Source organism: Rutilus rutilus (assembly GCF_951802725.1).
Source record: "Rutilus rutilus genome assembly, chromosome: 4".
NCBI classification, from domain to species: domain Eukaryota; kingdom Metazoa; phylum Chordata; class Actinopteri; order Cypriniformes; family Leuciscidae; genus Rutilus; species Rutilus rutilus.
The window spans coordinates 12,427,158-12,442,986 of NC_140212.1; the positions used below are offsets into that span (position 1 = coordinate 12,427,158).

At 40.1% G+C, this 15,829-nt stretch overlaps 1 protein-coding gene across 1 annotated transcript; it reads left to right on the top strand.

Moving 5' to 3' along the window:
• Positions 1–270: 270 nt before the first annotated feature.
• On the top strand, positions 271–14,081 carry lrguk (leucine-rich repeats and guanylate kinase domain containing; the record flags this gene model as incomplete). Its single annotated transcript, XM_084407589.1, has 19 exons — positions 271–378; positions 1,064–1,145; positions 1,403–1,503; positions 1,729–1,810; positions 2,428–2,552; positions 4,064–4,207; positions 5,286–5,366; positions 5,457–5,543; positions 5,835–5,941; positions 6,203–6,322; positions 6,602–6,698; positions 7,543–7,656; positions 7,776–7,977; positions 8,845–8,961; positions 9,841–9,959; positions 10,098–10,186; positions 11,290–11,406; positions 12,827–12,984; positions 13,445–14,081. 19 exons carry the CDS (start codon positions 271–273, stop codon positions 13,606–13,608), a joined length of 2,214 nt encoding a protein of 737 aa, XP_084263715.1. The 3' UTR covers positions 13,609–14,081.
• Positions 14,082–15,829: the final 1,748 nt, after the last annotated feature.

Here is a 15,829-nt window from a genome sequence, read left to right on the forward strand (position 1 = left end):
GTTTCGTAATTAATGGCGTCAAATATTCCATCTTTGGCGTCTGTGTTAAGCTGAACTTGTCAGATTCGTTCCTTCCTCTGTGTTCTCTAGAGACAGCAAACCATAGCAAAAGACCATAGACAGCAAAAGAAGAGAGGTGACACAGTCATGCACACAACAACAATGGAGGTAATAGCCATTTAAATATGCTTATTTACTATTATATTCTATACGTAACTCTTTGTAGCCATCATTTAAATCGGTGGGGTTTCCTTCAATTGTTCTTTTCTAATGGAGAATGATGGTGAACTGACGGAGGACGAGGTGTTTAAATGCCTGTCCAACCTGGGACAGTCTGCTACAGGACTCCAGCACACTTACCTATGCCTCTCTGTGCCAGTGAGTGATCAACACACACACATTCATATTTGTTTTTTAATGTCAATGTGGGATTTCCATTTCCTTGTGATATTTGTATACTGACCTAATAATATTTTCTATCAATTAAACCAAACCCTCACACAAACCTTTATGCATTTGCAGGTATGGCTTGTGTAACAGTCACATCAAAATATGGTCATGTGAGTCACATGACCATATTTGTCACATTTGATATGACCACATTGGCCACATTTGATATATTCATATCTCTCTCTCTAGGCCTATATCAATGTTTTGACTGATAAACAGGTTAAGACATTATTTAGTATGTTTTCTATTGGTTGGTCGCCACAATATAAGTGGTTTTATTGTCCGTTTGGGAATATTTGCTCCCCACAATCTGATCTACACCCACACCCACTGAGACTGTTACATCACTATGCAACAATTTATATTTTCCATAATAAAATTTCCCAGGCTTACTCAACAGAGCCCTGGGGTAGAATATTAATATATTTTTCTGGAAGCACTGATATTGTTTAGTTGCATGACTTCGCTGGAGAGAGAGAGAGAGAAACAGAAGTGGCCTCCAAATTAGTTTACATCCTTTTTTAATGCGCCATACTCTCCTCTAGTTTCAGGGTTTTACCGGATGACATTTTATTGCCATCTTAACTGAATTTCTGATTGTGTTTGGCCACAGGGGCGAGACTTGAAAAATGTCTCCATTTTATGCAATTACATCTATCTACAAAAGCTAGAGCTTCCCTACAATAAAATCAAAGGTAGGTTTACACCAGCTTAATGTTTGTGTTAAAAGCAAACTATATGGTGAAATGAAATTTGCTGTCATGTTTCGGACCTGCTCATATTTGTCTTCCGCTAATGTAGATAATATCCTCTTGTTGAAAATGTTTGCCGGAATTTTCTTCATCCGTGCCCTTCATGGTTGCTTGGTAGCGGGACAAATAATCTCAGCTGTGCAGATGCTTGTCATCCATCTTTCTCTTGCTCTTTCTGCCTAATGTTTTGTGACTGGTAGATCTATCCTGCGTGAGTCACATGCCACACCTCATCATACTGGATGCTTCCCACAACCAACTCACTGATTTCTTTGGATTCCAGCCACCAAAAAATCTCAAGGTGATTCAGTTCGGTACAGAGCATTGTGATGTTCACTTTTCCCATGCATTGCTGAAAGAATAATAACGTTATTGTGTCTCATAGATGTCTCATTATTAATACTAGATGTGTTTTACAAAAAAAGTGATCTCTAAATAGTTCGAAATTTTCTTTTTGTCATTTCTTGCTTTTTTTATGATCATCTTTCATACTGTTATTTTCTTTTCTTGCTTTTTTTTTTTGCAGGAAGTGAATTTTTCACACAACCAGATTGCAGTTATGAAGGATCTTTCTGCATATTCTTCTTTGTCCAAACTGATTCTCGACTGTATCCATGCAAAGCATGACACAACATTCGCAATTCATTTTACTTCAGTAATGTATTTCCAAAGTGAATATAATATAGGGCGGGGTAACACTTTATTTCGATGGTCCAATTGAAAAATTCTACTAACTATAAGTAACTTTGCAACTACATGTCAACTAACTCTCATCAGAATATTAGTAGACTGTTAGAGTTTGGTGTTAGGGTTCGGGTAAGTAGAATAAGTTGACGTACTTGCAAAGTCACTTATAGTGAATAGAACGTCTTTTGGGGAGCATCAAAATAAAGTGTTAGAAGATATTAACCAGACAGTCTACTAATACTCATGTGACTGGTAGTTGACATGTGCTGTTGCAAAGTTACTTATAGTTAATAGAATGTCTAAAGTGGACCATTGAAATATCCATCGGGAATTGATTGGATAGGGAAAAGTGGAGTTCATATACCAAAATGGAGGACATTGATGAACTTTTTGTTTTTTTTATAGCATGCACTGATAAATTACAATCACAATAAGACCTGGAATGTGTAATTAAAAAGTAACTAGGGTGATTCATCTTGACTTTAAACTATGGATTTGTTCTAAACAAAGCATTCTTTGACCATTCCTCGCTGGTCAGATAATTCATTTAGTGCCATCAGTGGACTGGAAAAGTGCAAAAGGCTCTCACACCTCAGCCTGGCCCATAACAACATCTCCCGCATTAGGGGTCTGGACCATCTGCCCCTCAGAGTGCTCTGTCTGGTACCATCAGCCCTCTTAAACACACACACACACACACTACAGATATTTATAACATAACAGCAACACCCATTTAACACAGCTAATTTATTCCTGATGATTAATAAATGTAGAGAGGTATAAAATATGAGTGTAATTTGTCAAATATTTACTTAAGAGCAGGTTTGCTGATAAATTAATGTGTGTTTTGAGGATGGAAATTAACAGTGGCAAGGCCAAGGACAGGTACTGAATATGAAACTCTAAAATGTTAATTTCTGTTTGGGAAAATATGTCAACGTCTTCATGATGGGGCGGTAAATAAATGTAATCACGCTTGATTTTAATTTCAGATTGGAATAGAGAAATGAGAGGTCTTCCTTGTCTTTCCCCGAAGTGTTTACGAGTCCCTGTTGGATTAATTAGCGTCAGACTGCATAACCTGTTGACATATTTTCTGCTCCCCACATAGTATCTCCCCGTCACCTGTCATCCTCTTCCAGATTATGTTGTCGTGTCAACACTTTTAGAAAGGTTGCCATGCTTGCTGTCTGTGATGGTGTGGGCAACACTACAGCCTCTTGTTTTGGCACGTCCTTCTACCATTTTGATATCGTTGACAGTTACTGTTTTTTCCCGGAACCATCCCCTAACTGTGTGTTTTTCAGACAGTATGCATGATTAAGCTCCAGCCTTTTCAGAAAATAAAACAAAGCCTGGTGTTGAAGCCCACCATATGGCAGGCCAGCGTGCCACCAGACCTTTGCCACTCAGCTGAAGGATGTTTATGCTGTCCTTTATCAAAGAGATTCTTCATCGTCAGCAGCGCCGCGTCCTTTGGTGTCCATGTCCCCATGAGGCCAAGCTGCTGGCGTGAGAGAGCCTGGACCCCGTTCAAAAAAAAAGACTCGCTCGTACACACCCTCCCACGCGTTGAACCTGGCCGCCCCCCTGTTGCTCTGAGACCCTGAACAGCGTGCGCCTGTCAGCCTGTTCCTCTTACACCCATCACACTTTGGATCTGGAGCTTCCAGAGCCCCTCATGGTCAGTCTCCTGCTGTTCGGTGCCAGGCATGGGGGTATTGTAAGGCCAGGGCTTTGGAAGCTGGAATCTTTCTGGCCCTCGTATTATGTTGCGGGTCAATTTGACCCATTTCCATTTTTGAGTTGTCCGTAATATTGAAATACGGTTAAAGTTTTGCTGGTTTTACCAGATGTTTTGTCGTTTGTCATAGTGTGATTTTTGGTAATGTGTACTGAAATTCTAACCATACACGAACCTAATACGAAGGCTAGGAAAAGGGAGGTGAGACGGGCGTTAGGTGTACGGAAAGTCTCTCGTTCATTGATATGCACTCGCTACATCTTACCAGATGTTCACCTGTCAGTCCTCACCCATCAGCCTTGAATTAACTGAGCTCACCTGTCAATCACACAGTCACAGCCATACAGAAATAGCACATGACCGTGCAGATCATTTTAGTTACTGTTCTTTGCGATATTGAAATGATAATTGTATATGTGTGTGTTTTAAGAGGGCGAATGTGATACACAAGATTGAGAATCTCCAGACCCTCCGCAACCTCCAAGTTCTGGATTTGTCCTGTAACCGGATTCAAAGCCTCTCGGGTCTCCAGAACATCCATCTCCTGGGAACTGTCAACCTTGAGAGCAATCTGGTAAAGGAGCTGTCACATTCCTGTCATATTATATTATGCAAATTACTCTAATGTTATACCTCAGAACTTAACCAACCAAAAGGAACCAGTCTGACCAAGTGAAAATGGTTAGGAAGTCTAAAATGTGAGAATTGCAACAAAAAATCTGTCAGAAAATAAATGTGCAAAAATGTTACTTTAAAAAAAAAACCCACTTTTAGCATAGCTTAGCATAATGAATTGAACCGGACAAGACCATTAGCATCTCTCTCAAAAAAATGAACAAAGAGCTTCCATATTTTTCCTATTTAAAACTTGACTCTTCTGTAGTTACATCGTGTACTAAGACCGACGGAAAATGTAAAGTTGCGATTTTCTAGGCTGATATGGCTAGGAACTATACTCTCATTCCTGCGTAATAATCAAGAAACTTTGCTGCAGTACCATGGGTGAAGCAGGCGTAATGATATGACGCAGCACATGCCGCCTGATAATAGGCTACTGAGCTGGGGACTATTATCAGGTGCTGCGTCATATCATTACGCCTGCTTCACCCATGGTACTGCAGCAAAGTTTCTTGATTATTACGCAGGAATGAGAGTATCGAAACTCTTTGTTCATTTTTTTGAGAGAGATGCTAATGGTCTTGTCCGGTTCAATTCATTATGCTAAGCTATGCTAAAAGTGGGACCCCCCAGACCCGGAGATCGGTTGAATGGATTCGAAAACTGTAAAACTCAACTGTTTAACTCTGGGGGAGTTGTAAAATGAGCCTATTTCCAAAAAAAGTGGAGTATCCCTTTAACAACAGCTTGTCAATGGGGCATTACCCTTAAAGGGACAACTTTGTGCCTTATCTACTCCTAAAAGATTCATAGTAGTACTTTAAGGGTACATGTTACTACTCAAAGGTACTAATATACATCTTTTAGATCTAGAAAGTTGTACAATCTTTGCACATATTTTTCTTCAAGTGTATATGTGGCACTAATATTAGGGGTAAATAATGTACAAAAGTGTACCTTTTGAAAAGGTACAGCCCCAGCTTGTTTCACTCAACATATTACTCACAACTTGTTTTTTGTTCCTTGTATATCAGATCAGTGAGATAAAGGAGGCTGCACATTTGCATGACCTGATTTTGTTGAGAGAAATGAATCTCCTGAGAAACCCAGTGCAGGTAAGGCCACCATAAACATCTCAACTCCACAGCATAGGTAACAATGGTCCTAAATCATAATTACCTTATACTCAAAGCCATTTCTTGCAGAACCAAGATGACTATAGACTGGCTGTGATCTTCCTCCTCCAGCACCTCATACTTCTGGACCAACACACTGTAACTGCAGAGGAGAAGGTGATCTAGTTAAAAAAAAAAAAAAAAGATAACGATGATTAGTTTCTAAAAAGTGAAGTGCTGTTTATGGCTTTGAGGAGGAAGCCTATTGTTGCAAAAAAAAAAAAACATTGAATAGCATATGCTTGCTGGTTGGAGTCAAGGATCTGGGTTCAAGGATCTGAAATGAACAGAAAAAAACTAGAAAGTAACTTGAAAGCTCTGAAAGTTTGTTGTAAAATAAAGCATGTATTTGAACGATTATGGCAAGGTTGAATAGTGCGTCACATTGCTGTTGTCTTTCATTTTCAGGTGTCTGCTGTGAACAAGTACGACCCTCCTCTGGAGGTGATCGCAGCCAGAGATCACATGACCCACTTGATGTACCAGCTCATGCAACCGCAGGTTATTTTTGACAGGTGCGACTTTTCGATCCGCTTTCCTCTTCATTTTATGGGCCTGTCTAGTCCACATAGGCCACTTCCCTCAAGCAGAAAGCCCTTCAAACTACTCACAGAGCTCTGATCTGAACTAAAATGAATCTGGAGCTATGTAGTGAGGCTATTTGAAGCCACGCAGTTGGGTTATAAACTACATGGTTGAACTCACAGGAAGTTCAATAGCATGGTTCACCACAACAGCATTAAGCTAATATGCATTTTTGCATGTTATTCCACAAGTACTCTCCCCAGTCTGGATGCTCCGTACCCCATGCTGGTCCTAACTGGCCCGCAGGCCTGTGGGAAGAGGGAACTTGCCCATAAGCTGTGCCAGGAATTCAGAGACTATTTTTCTTATGGGTAAGTGTCAGTTTAGAGTGCATTATTAAAGCCACTAAAATATGATTTTTCGAACTAATAAAATATGAATCTGTATTTTATTCGACTGTATAATGTGATGTAATTGTGTTTATCTTAGAGCTGCACAATATTTGGAAAAATTGACATTGCAACATTTAGTTTTTCTGCGTATATATTGTGATATGAAAAAATACATGACTTTTTTTTAAGATGACATGAATAGTTATACCTGGAAAGAATGAATGATTCTAGTTTCTTTAATCGATTTGTTTGTTGTAGAGCCTGCCACACCACCAGGGGGCCCTATTATGGGGAAGAGGATGGCTCAGACTATCACTTTGTCACAGACGAAGAATTTCAGAACATGATTCAAATGGTAAAGTCTTCAGTCAGACAGCCAGACTTTTATCATATTCTGATCTGCTTTTGCACAATTTTACTCATAACTGTGGACCATTGTGTTACAGTTTTCATGCCCATTCATCTGCAGAAACAGACTCCCAGAGGCCATATTGGTCTATAAAGCAATGACATGCCAAAAATGTGAAGAGGGGAAAGAATTCACCCTAGATTCTCTCTTTCCCCAGGCCCCTCGGGTGCTTCTGAGAGAGTGCACACCTAGTGTGTGCCGCCACTATCTCGTTTAGCTCTGAAGTGTTGCTATATAAGTCCAGTGCTATTGATTGATAGAGGCTGGAAGGAAGCCTTTTTGATGTGCGATTATAACCTTATGCCGGCAGCACAGAGGAAGAAGAGACTGAGTTTTACAGACTTGCCTCTCCTACCTATATCATACAAACACAGATGTGAGTCGGCATTCTGCAGACGCAAACGCTCCTGCTTAGTGCTTCTCTCTGGGCCTGTTAAAGCAAAATGAGAGTAGGATTAGAGCATGGTTGGTTTTTGTACTGATGTTTTAAAGCCACCTTGACCAGAGACGTAGAAACATGTGTTTGAGAATTGCTTTCTGCGAGTAAAAGCTTGACTACAGCGTTGCTGCTGGTAAATGGACCCAGGTGCAGTTGGACACTGGGGTCAGAGGTTTGTCTGTGTGGGAAGAACGATGTTCCCTTGCAGCCCAAAGGTCAAGAGTTCAGGTCATTCTGCAGTGAATCTGTGCTGAACATCCATGCTGACGCCCATTCAGAGATTCATTTGAGTTCTATGACAGTCATGTTCCAATTACAGTGTCTTTTTCGGTTTTATTCTCCTACTGTCAGGGTCAGTTTGTCCAGACGATGCAATATGGAGGACATTGGTATGGCCTGTCTCGGGAGTCTATTGAGCATGTGGCTCGTGAAGGTCTGGCCTGCTGTGTGCATATGGAACTAGAGGTATGGCATCAAGAAAACATGTTCCACCAAGTTAACATTCATTGACCAAGCACAAAATTGGGTCAGATGCCACAGTAGTTAATTATACCAGACGTTTCGTGTGTTTGTTCCAACACCAGGGAGTGTATAGCTTGAAGAACTCATGTTTTGAGCCCCGTTACGTCTTGCTGATCCCCACTGTTGTTGATAATTACGTCTGCTTTCTGAAAGCAAGAGGATTCTACAGCAACGCTCAGATGGAAACAGCTGTGTCTCGCATTGATTTGTATGCCAAGATCAACAGAGAAAAGCCTGGCTTCTTTGATAACATCATCCCTTGTGGTAACAAAATTGTATTAACCCATATAGGTTAGTTACGCTGTGTCTGTCTATAGGAATATAATTTTTATTTCCCTTTGTGAATTGTAAGAAAGTGACAATTAAGCAAAACTGCCTTAGCAAGACATTTTCAAAGATTCATTCAAGTTTTTATGGAAACTCGATTGCTCTCTTCTATCAAGTGGTGCAGATATGACGTGTTTTTGTTAGCCAACCCAGACGTTAGCATCACCCTGGTTCCCTCGATAAAAAAAACAATAGGATTTTTCCATTGGCTTTTGGATTATTGCAGAAAATAAGGTCTGTGACTAAGAAAAGCTTTTGATTCTTACACATTTTGTGAACACAACTTTCATGAATTTTGAAGCGTAAATATAATCAGCAGAAGTCAAAAGCTAAACGTAGGCGATAAAAAAACTACACTACAGTGTCTACGCTTCCAAAAATTATTTCAGCTTTTGTTTGAAAACATTTTCCCTGAAAGTTCGAGTTATAATAGTTTTCAAGAGCGCAATTATAAGCACAACGAGGCTGTGAAAGCGGACTAGTGAGTAGTTGAGTTCACCTGTACGGCTGATGACATTTAATGTCAAAAACAACCTCTAGTCCTATTTAGCCACTTGTTTTGCAACCTTTTACAAGACAAGTAAAAGCTTTTAAAAAATTATCACAAGAGGGTATTACTGATGTATTTCATATCGTAGAATAAAATATCTTGAGATGTCTTGTGTTCACAGACCTTATTTCAAGCATTTAACCAAAAACTCAATCAAAAAACACAATTGACTTCAGGATGATGGAACCGGAAGTGCTAAAAATGCTAACTCGTTTCCGGGTTTGGCCCCTGCACCACTCTATTATGCTCATCAGATGATCGTGCTGAGGCCTACCAGACACTAAAACAGCTGGTGAAAGAGTACCTGGGTCTAGAGGAGCAGGTAGGAGGAGATGACAGCAGCTCAGTAACACCTGACAACACCTCCACAAGTGAGCTATCACAGTCCAACTTTGCCATACAATTAAAGACACAGTGAAATCACTTGACAAGCACTATTTTTTCTTTCCAATGTCGATATTTCACAGTTGGAAGAGAATTAAAAAATGTACATTAAAAACATGGATTTTAACATTAGATGTTAGATTTTGATGTTAAATCCACTATTGTTTTATATAAAATAGTTTTATAGTCTATACAGTATTTAATACAATTACATCAGAAGTAACTGTAATTAAATTAAATTAAGAGTAATCCCTTACTTTACTTTTTCAAGGGAAAAGTAGTTAAATTACAGTAATGAATTACTTAGTAATGCATTACACCCAACACTGGTCATGTGCCTCTACAAGTAAAGTCATAACATAATGATAGTTCTGCAGATAATTAACTAAAGATTCATTAAAACAGACTGCTGGAAGTTGAAATCCATGACTAAGACATGTATTTACACTTAGTTAATACTAGATGTTGATAGGGAATTAATCCATGGTGATGACAAATGTATTTAATAGCAATTCATATATGACTTACTCTATTAATCGACACTCATTAATGAATGGTTTAGTTCTTCATGAGTCATACATTAACTTAATGAGACATACAGTAGATGAATTAATGCATGTTAGTGCACCCGTATTGCAAAGTGTTACAAAAATAACAGACATGGACTAAAGGCCACAAAACTCTTAATTTGGTTTCATGGGGTCTTTACATAAAGTCAGTTTTGTCTGCGAGGTGCTTCGCCAGGATTATAAAGGAAATAGCTGTAAATAGTTGTACTCAGTGTGAGGCTGTGGCACTTCACTGCTGCAGCCACAGCAGACATCTGTTCACGATGGCTGAGTGCCCTAACCATAATGCTGTCCTAGACGCAACTGGTGAGTTACTGGCAGCCAACACGACAAAGGACACTGACCTAATGGACTCCTACAGCAGAAACTACCAGAACAAAATCCAGGCCAAGATGACCCCTCAGCAGTCCCCTGCAGTGAGTGAGAGCATGTCCAGTGTTATTGATTCTGTTTATATTACATAATTATTGGTTTGATATAATCCACAGAAGCTATCATGGCTGGGAATAGCAGAACACTTAAGTGAGCAAAATATATTTCTGTGAATTTTGAAGGAAATGGCTTCCAATCACAGACGGCAGCAGCTGATTCGGGAAGCTTTGAGTGGGAAGAGTCTTGGTGCTTACGCCGAGCTGTTTCAGAGGTAACATAACACTGTACATTACTCAAAGACTGTGACCGATGAGATAGAACATCATCCCCAAAACATTGGCTCAATCCAAAATGTATTGAGCTGCCTTGCTGTCTGCAGAGGTAGCTACCTCCAAAGACATCATGCTAACTCAACTAGAACCTCAAAAGTGACTGTTTGGAATATTTTTTGATAAGGAACAACTCTGCACACCACACAAATAATGATTCCAATAGAGTTTAGTGTTAGCATGTGGCAAAGTTTATGATGCAACACATAATTAAACTGCATGCACAAATGCAAGCAACATGCCACATTTGAATAAGCTCATATAAACAGAACTATAATTTATACTACTGTGCAAAAGTTTGGGGTCAGTAAGATTTGTGAAAGAAATTATTACTTTTATTCAGCAACGATGCAATAAATTGATCAAAAGTGACAGTGAAGGCATTTATACTGTTAAAAACGTTTCTGTTTTAAATAAATGCCTTTTTTTTAAAATGTCTGTTTATTAAAGAATCAGTTTCCACAAAAATATTAAGCAGCACAACTGTTTTCAACATTGATAATAATAATAAGAAATGTTTTTTAAGCACCAAATCAGCACATTAGAATGATTTCTGAAGGATCATGTGACACTAAAGAATGGAATAATGGCTGCTGAAATTCAGCTTTCCCATCACAGGGATAAAGTACATGATAAATTATATTAAAATAGAAAATGGTAATTATATTTCATAATATTTCTGTTTTTACTGTAGTTTTTAATCAAATACAACTTTTAAATATAAAAAAAATTAAAACATCGTTTTGAACCCAAACTTTCGAATAATAGTGTTGGTTGAAATAGTAGATTTTTAATTAGCTGAATCTTTTTGGGTGATATTTTAATGATGTTTTATTGATAATTCAATACTGTATTTCGTTTTTATATACTGTTTTTAGTTTTACATGGCTACAATTAAATGGTCTGGATTTGTAACAAGCTATTGTGGTTGTATAAAATGCTATTTTTTTTGTCTCCTCTGCACAAAGCACCACCACAGTCAGAGGCTGGTGTGTGTAAACAGTGTTTAATTGACACTGGATGTGTGTTTATGTGTGTGTCACAGGAGTGCACCAACAGCTCCATCATCATTAGCCTCTCACTCCCTGCCTCAACCAGGCCCCTCTTCCTCCTCAGTGCGTCCTGTTGGCCTCGGCGGTCATGACCCCGATGAGGACAGCAGGTATGTCACACACACCTTCACATTTTCACCTCTGGTCTCTGACCTGAGCGTGGCAAGACAATTAACCTTTCCCCAAAGTCCTCTCCTTGTGTACATCATTTCCCAGGACGTGTTTTATCTTGTAGCCTCTCCCTTTATGTTTATAACCTCCATCTCCATTTTACACACATTCAGGCTCAAATATCAAAGTTTTCACCCCCAGCTCAAAGTTAAAGCATTCAGGTACCTGACATGCCGCAAGCCATCTGGAAGATGTATGTGTTGGAGCACGTAAATGCAGATTTATGACTATCGGTGCTTTTTCCTCTCCCGTGTGTGAGCTCGGGGACTCTAACCAGGCGAGGAAATATAAGACTACTCCTGTGAAATATGCATGTCCCCAAGATATTTAAATACACTGTAATTTAGCTCATTAAGAGGAATCCTGGGAGACTTACAGAGCCGCCCGGTCTGCGTGGTGCACTGGCGTTTGCTTATTAGCTTGAAGGAAAAAAAGGACAAAACTAATGTGCTACTCCAAATTGTGTTAACCAGTGACTTTTTGTTTCTCCTCCACCAGGGAAAAGCAATATGCAAGTGGAGTTTGTTACTTCGCAATCTAGTTATGAATTTTACTGTTGTCTTTATGAAGTCAATTGAAAATGCAGCCTGGATAATCTTGGGAGATCTGTGAGGGGACCATTGCCAACTCTATATTAATCAAAACTTCTTAAAACCTGTTTTTAATGGGTGTCTTGAGATATTTATTTATTCAGCGCTTGTGTGTGTGCCCGAGTGTTTTTTTTTTTAACTCAATCCTATAGAGAATGAAAGATTTCCATATTGTTGTTGCTATTTGGATTTAGTTTCAAATCGAACTGAGGATTGCTGCATAAGGAGACCTTAAAAGTTGGGCTGTCAGTCAAATTAATCGCACTCCCAATAAAATGTTTGGGTCAGTACGGTTTTTTTTTCCGGTTTTTTTTGCACTTTAAGAAATTAATTATTAACATGATTTTACATGACATTAACATAATTATTAACATTATTAACATACTAACATGCCTTAGACTTTTGCACAGTACTGTATATAAATACATATATGTATATACTGTATTTATTTATTTTCAGCCTTGGTGAGCATAAGAGACCTCTTTCAAAAACATTAAAAGTCTTACCGACCCCAAACATTTGATTGGTAATATGATATGTTGATTAATTTATCCAAATTAATATATTAATATATCAGTATTTTGAGAAAAGACATTAAATGAAGGTCATTAAAGACATTACATTATTGTGGTGGGGGAGTGAAGTATGGAATTGACAAAAAGTAAAACGCCAATCACTGACCTATAGTATACAGCAAACTGTTTTTATGTTGTAACTCTGTCTTTACCTTTCTTAATCTCTCTCTCTCTCTCCATCTCCTCTGTCTCAGTTCTGAGGAATCTCGTGCCAGTTCTGGCCTGTCCATGAGGAGCTCAGCAGGGGCGCTCTCAGCTGAGAGCCCGGCCCGGGGATCAGACACTGGGTCAGGGCCCAACATAGAGCCTTTGGATATATCTATGTTGGGGCAGGACCGGGACTCTCTTAGAGGTCAAGAGCTCATGTTCCTTTCTGTGCTCATTCTTTATACATTTTATTATTTAGTTTGTACATCCCTAAAGATGAACATACATAGAGGCTGTTCACACAGAATGCGTCCATCCCATTGTCTTTCAATATGAACATGGGCTAGACAGACGTCTTTAACAGCTCACATCTTGCATCTTTTGCAGCGTCTCGCGCATGAAACTACAATGTAAATACTCTGCGCTCAAGTTAAAAGAAGTTCAACTTTTAAAAAACATATCTCTAGACCTTGCACTTCTTTCTTTTCTACTGACCTGCATCTCTGCGTTCTGTTTGAACAGGTCCATAATATTTGTTTCATTTTAGAAGGTGTTCGCATAGATATTGTATAAGTGTAATTTGTTTAAATTCCTATGACTACTCATGCAATCACTTTAGATTGTCAGTTTATGTGACTAATGGATGTCTGTTTGATCTCTCGCAGGTCACATGGACTCAGGTCTGACCCCTGACGCTCCTCGCTCAGTCTCTGAACGTGTCTCTCCAACACTCCCTTCCTCCCCGGGCCGGCCAGGTGCCAATGTTAAACCAGTCCTGCCGCCCATCCCATCTGGAAGGAAGACCAATGATTCCGGCTCAAAGCAGTAACTGACTGGACAGAGTATAGATCGTGAGATATTAGAACATCGTGTGAGTGTTAGTAACAAAAATAGGTTTAATTAACCCCTGAAGCCTCAAGCCAGCCATTCAATAAATGTCAATGAAAGGAACAGCTGTGCTCAGTGCTGAGAGGCAAAAGCAGGCAGGTCATCGGAAAATATGGAGATTCCCATCCTTCATCTGTGTCCTCCAGTGTGAGTGATCTGAGAGGCTGAAGGCTTATCCCTCATCAGCAGATCTAAGCTCTGGAAACGGCCTGAAGGTCTCAAATCCCTGGACACAGGAAATGAGGCAAAAACGTGTGCAATGGAGGTCGCACTTTACATTACAATGTTACAATATATCGTCATACATATTTATTTTATTGAAAGAAATTAATACTTTTATTCTGCAAAGATGCATTAAACTGATCGAAAGTGTCTGTCAAGTTCAAATAAATGCTGTTTGTTTCCCAAAATCCTAAAAAATGCATCATGCTTTCCACAAAAAATATTAAGCAGCACATAATAATGATAAGTGTTGGTTTAGCAGCAAATCAGAAAAATTTGAATGATTTCTGAAGGATCATGTGGCACTGAAGAGAAATTCAGCATTGTCATGACAGGAATAAATGACATTTTTAAATATATTAAAATAGAAAATAGTTATTTAAAATTGTAATAATTTTTCACAGTCTGTCACAGATCATGAATTCACTGTCTCTCTTTCCTCCTGTACGTTAGTGTGTGTGTGTGTGTGTGTGTGTGTGAGGGTGATTGCTAATCACCTTAATTAACAGCAGCGCCAGTTGATACCTAACATCCGCGCCTATATATGTTCATTGCCTGGTGTCTTGTGTTGTCAGATCGTTGTTAGAATTCCCGGTGTCGTGTTGTGTCAAGAAGTATTGCATGCATGGATCAACAGGAAGAACATATTTCGAACACGGGTCATGCTGCACAAGCTCTGGTGGCGCAGGTGTCCGAGCTCACCCAACAACTGAAGAGTCCCGCTGCGCCACCCACACCACCCGTTCAGCCCACCTCCCCGGAGCCAAATTGTCAGCCAGAGCCACGTTTACCTGCCCCGGAGAATTATTCAGGAGAACCTAATTATTGCAGAGCATACTTAACAAAGTGCTCAATGTATTTTTCTCTGCAACCGCTGACTTTTAACAGCGAACAGTCTAAAGTGGCTTTGTCTTGACCCTGCTTACTGGACGAGCGGCTCTCTGGGGAACGGCAGTTTGGGAGATCCAAGATCTGTGCTTCGCCTCATTCCAGGCACTCTCCGAAGAGATGAGAAGAGTCTTCGACCGTGTGGTGGCGGGTAGAGAGACAGCCAGGCTACTCGCCGACCTCCAGCATCGAGTTCCGCACGCTGGCCGCAGAGTGCCATTGGAACGAGGAGGCACAGTGGGACATGTTCCTGCATGGGCTGGATGCTCGATTAGACATACACGTCTAATCAGACTACTTGGAGTCGTCGAAGGTCCACAAGCCAGCGGCGGGGACACGGTCAGCCCCGTTTTCGATCATGAGCCCTTGCAGGTGGGTAGAGCTCGGCTTTCCCGGGAGTAGAGAGAGAGGCGGAGGTCCAAGGGACTTTGCCTCTATTGTGGAGGAGCGGGCCATTTCCTATAAAACATTTTCCGGTAAAAGATCGAAGATGAGGCTACTATCGGGTGGGATCTCTGCTGAGAAGACCTCATCATCTACTCTCCTCCCAGTAAGACTGAGATGGGCAACCTGATTTCACAACTGTCAAGCCTAACTGGACTCAGGAGCAGAAGATAATTTTATGGATCTGACTTTTGCTCACAAGTTTCAGATTCCCATCACATCACTTACTCACAAGATTTCTGTCAACGCTCTCAACGGACAAGAACTTCCTAACATTTCTCTCACCACCGAGCCTATCACACTTATCACATCAGGAAACCACACAGAAACGCTGTCATTTCTTCTCATGGACTCTCCCTTAGCACCCATAGTTCTCGGTCACCCATGGCTGGTGAAGCACAATCCCAGGGTTGACTGGGACCAGAGTTTCATTTCCACCTGGAGTAATCAATGTTATGCTTCTTGTCTAGTGTCTGCTTGTTCGTCTGTGTATGGTTCTGTGTTTCAGAAGGAGGCAGTGAATTTGTTAAACGTGCCCGTTGAGTACCTCGACCTGAAGGAAGTGTTCAGTAAGTCCCGTGATGCTTCTCTTCCACCGCATCGTCCCT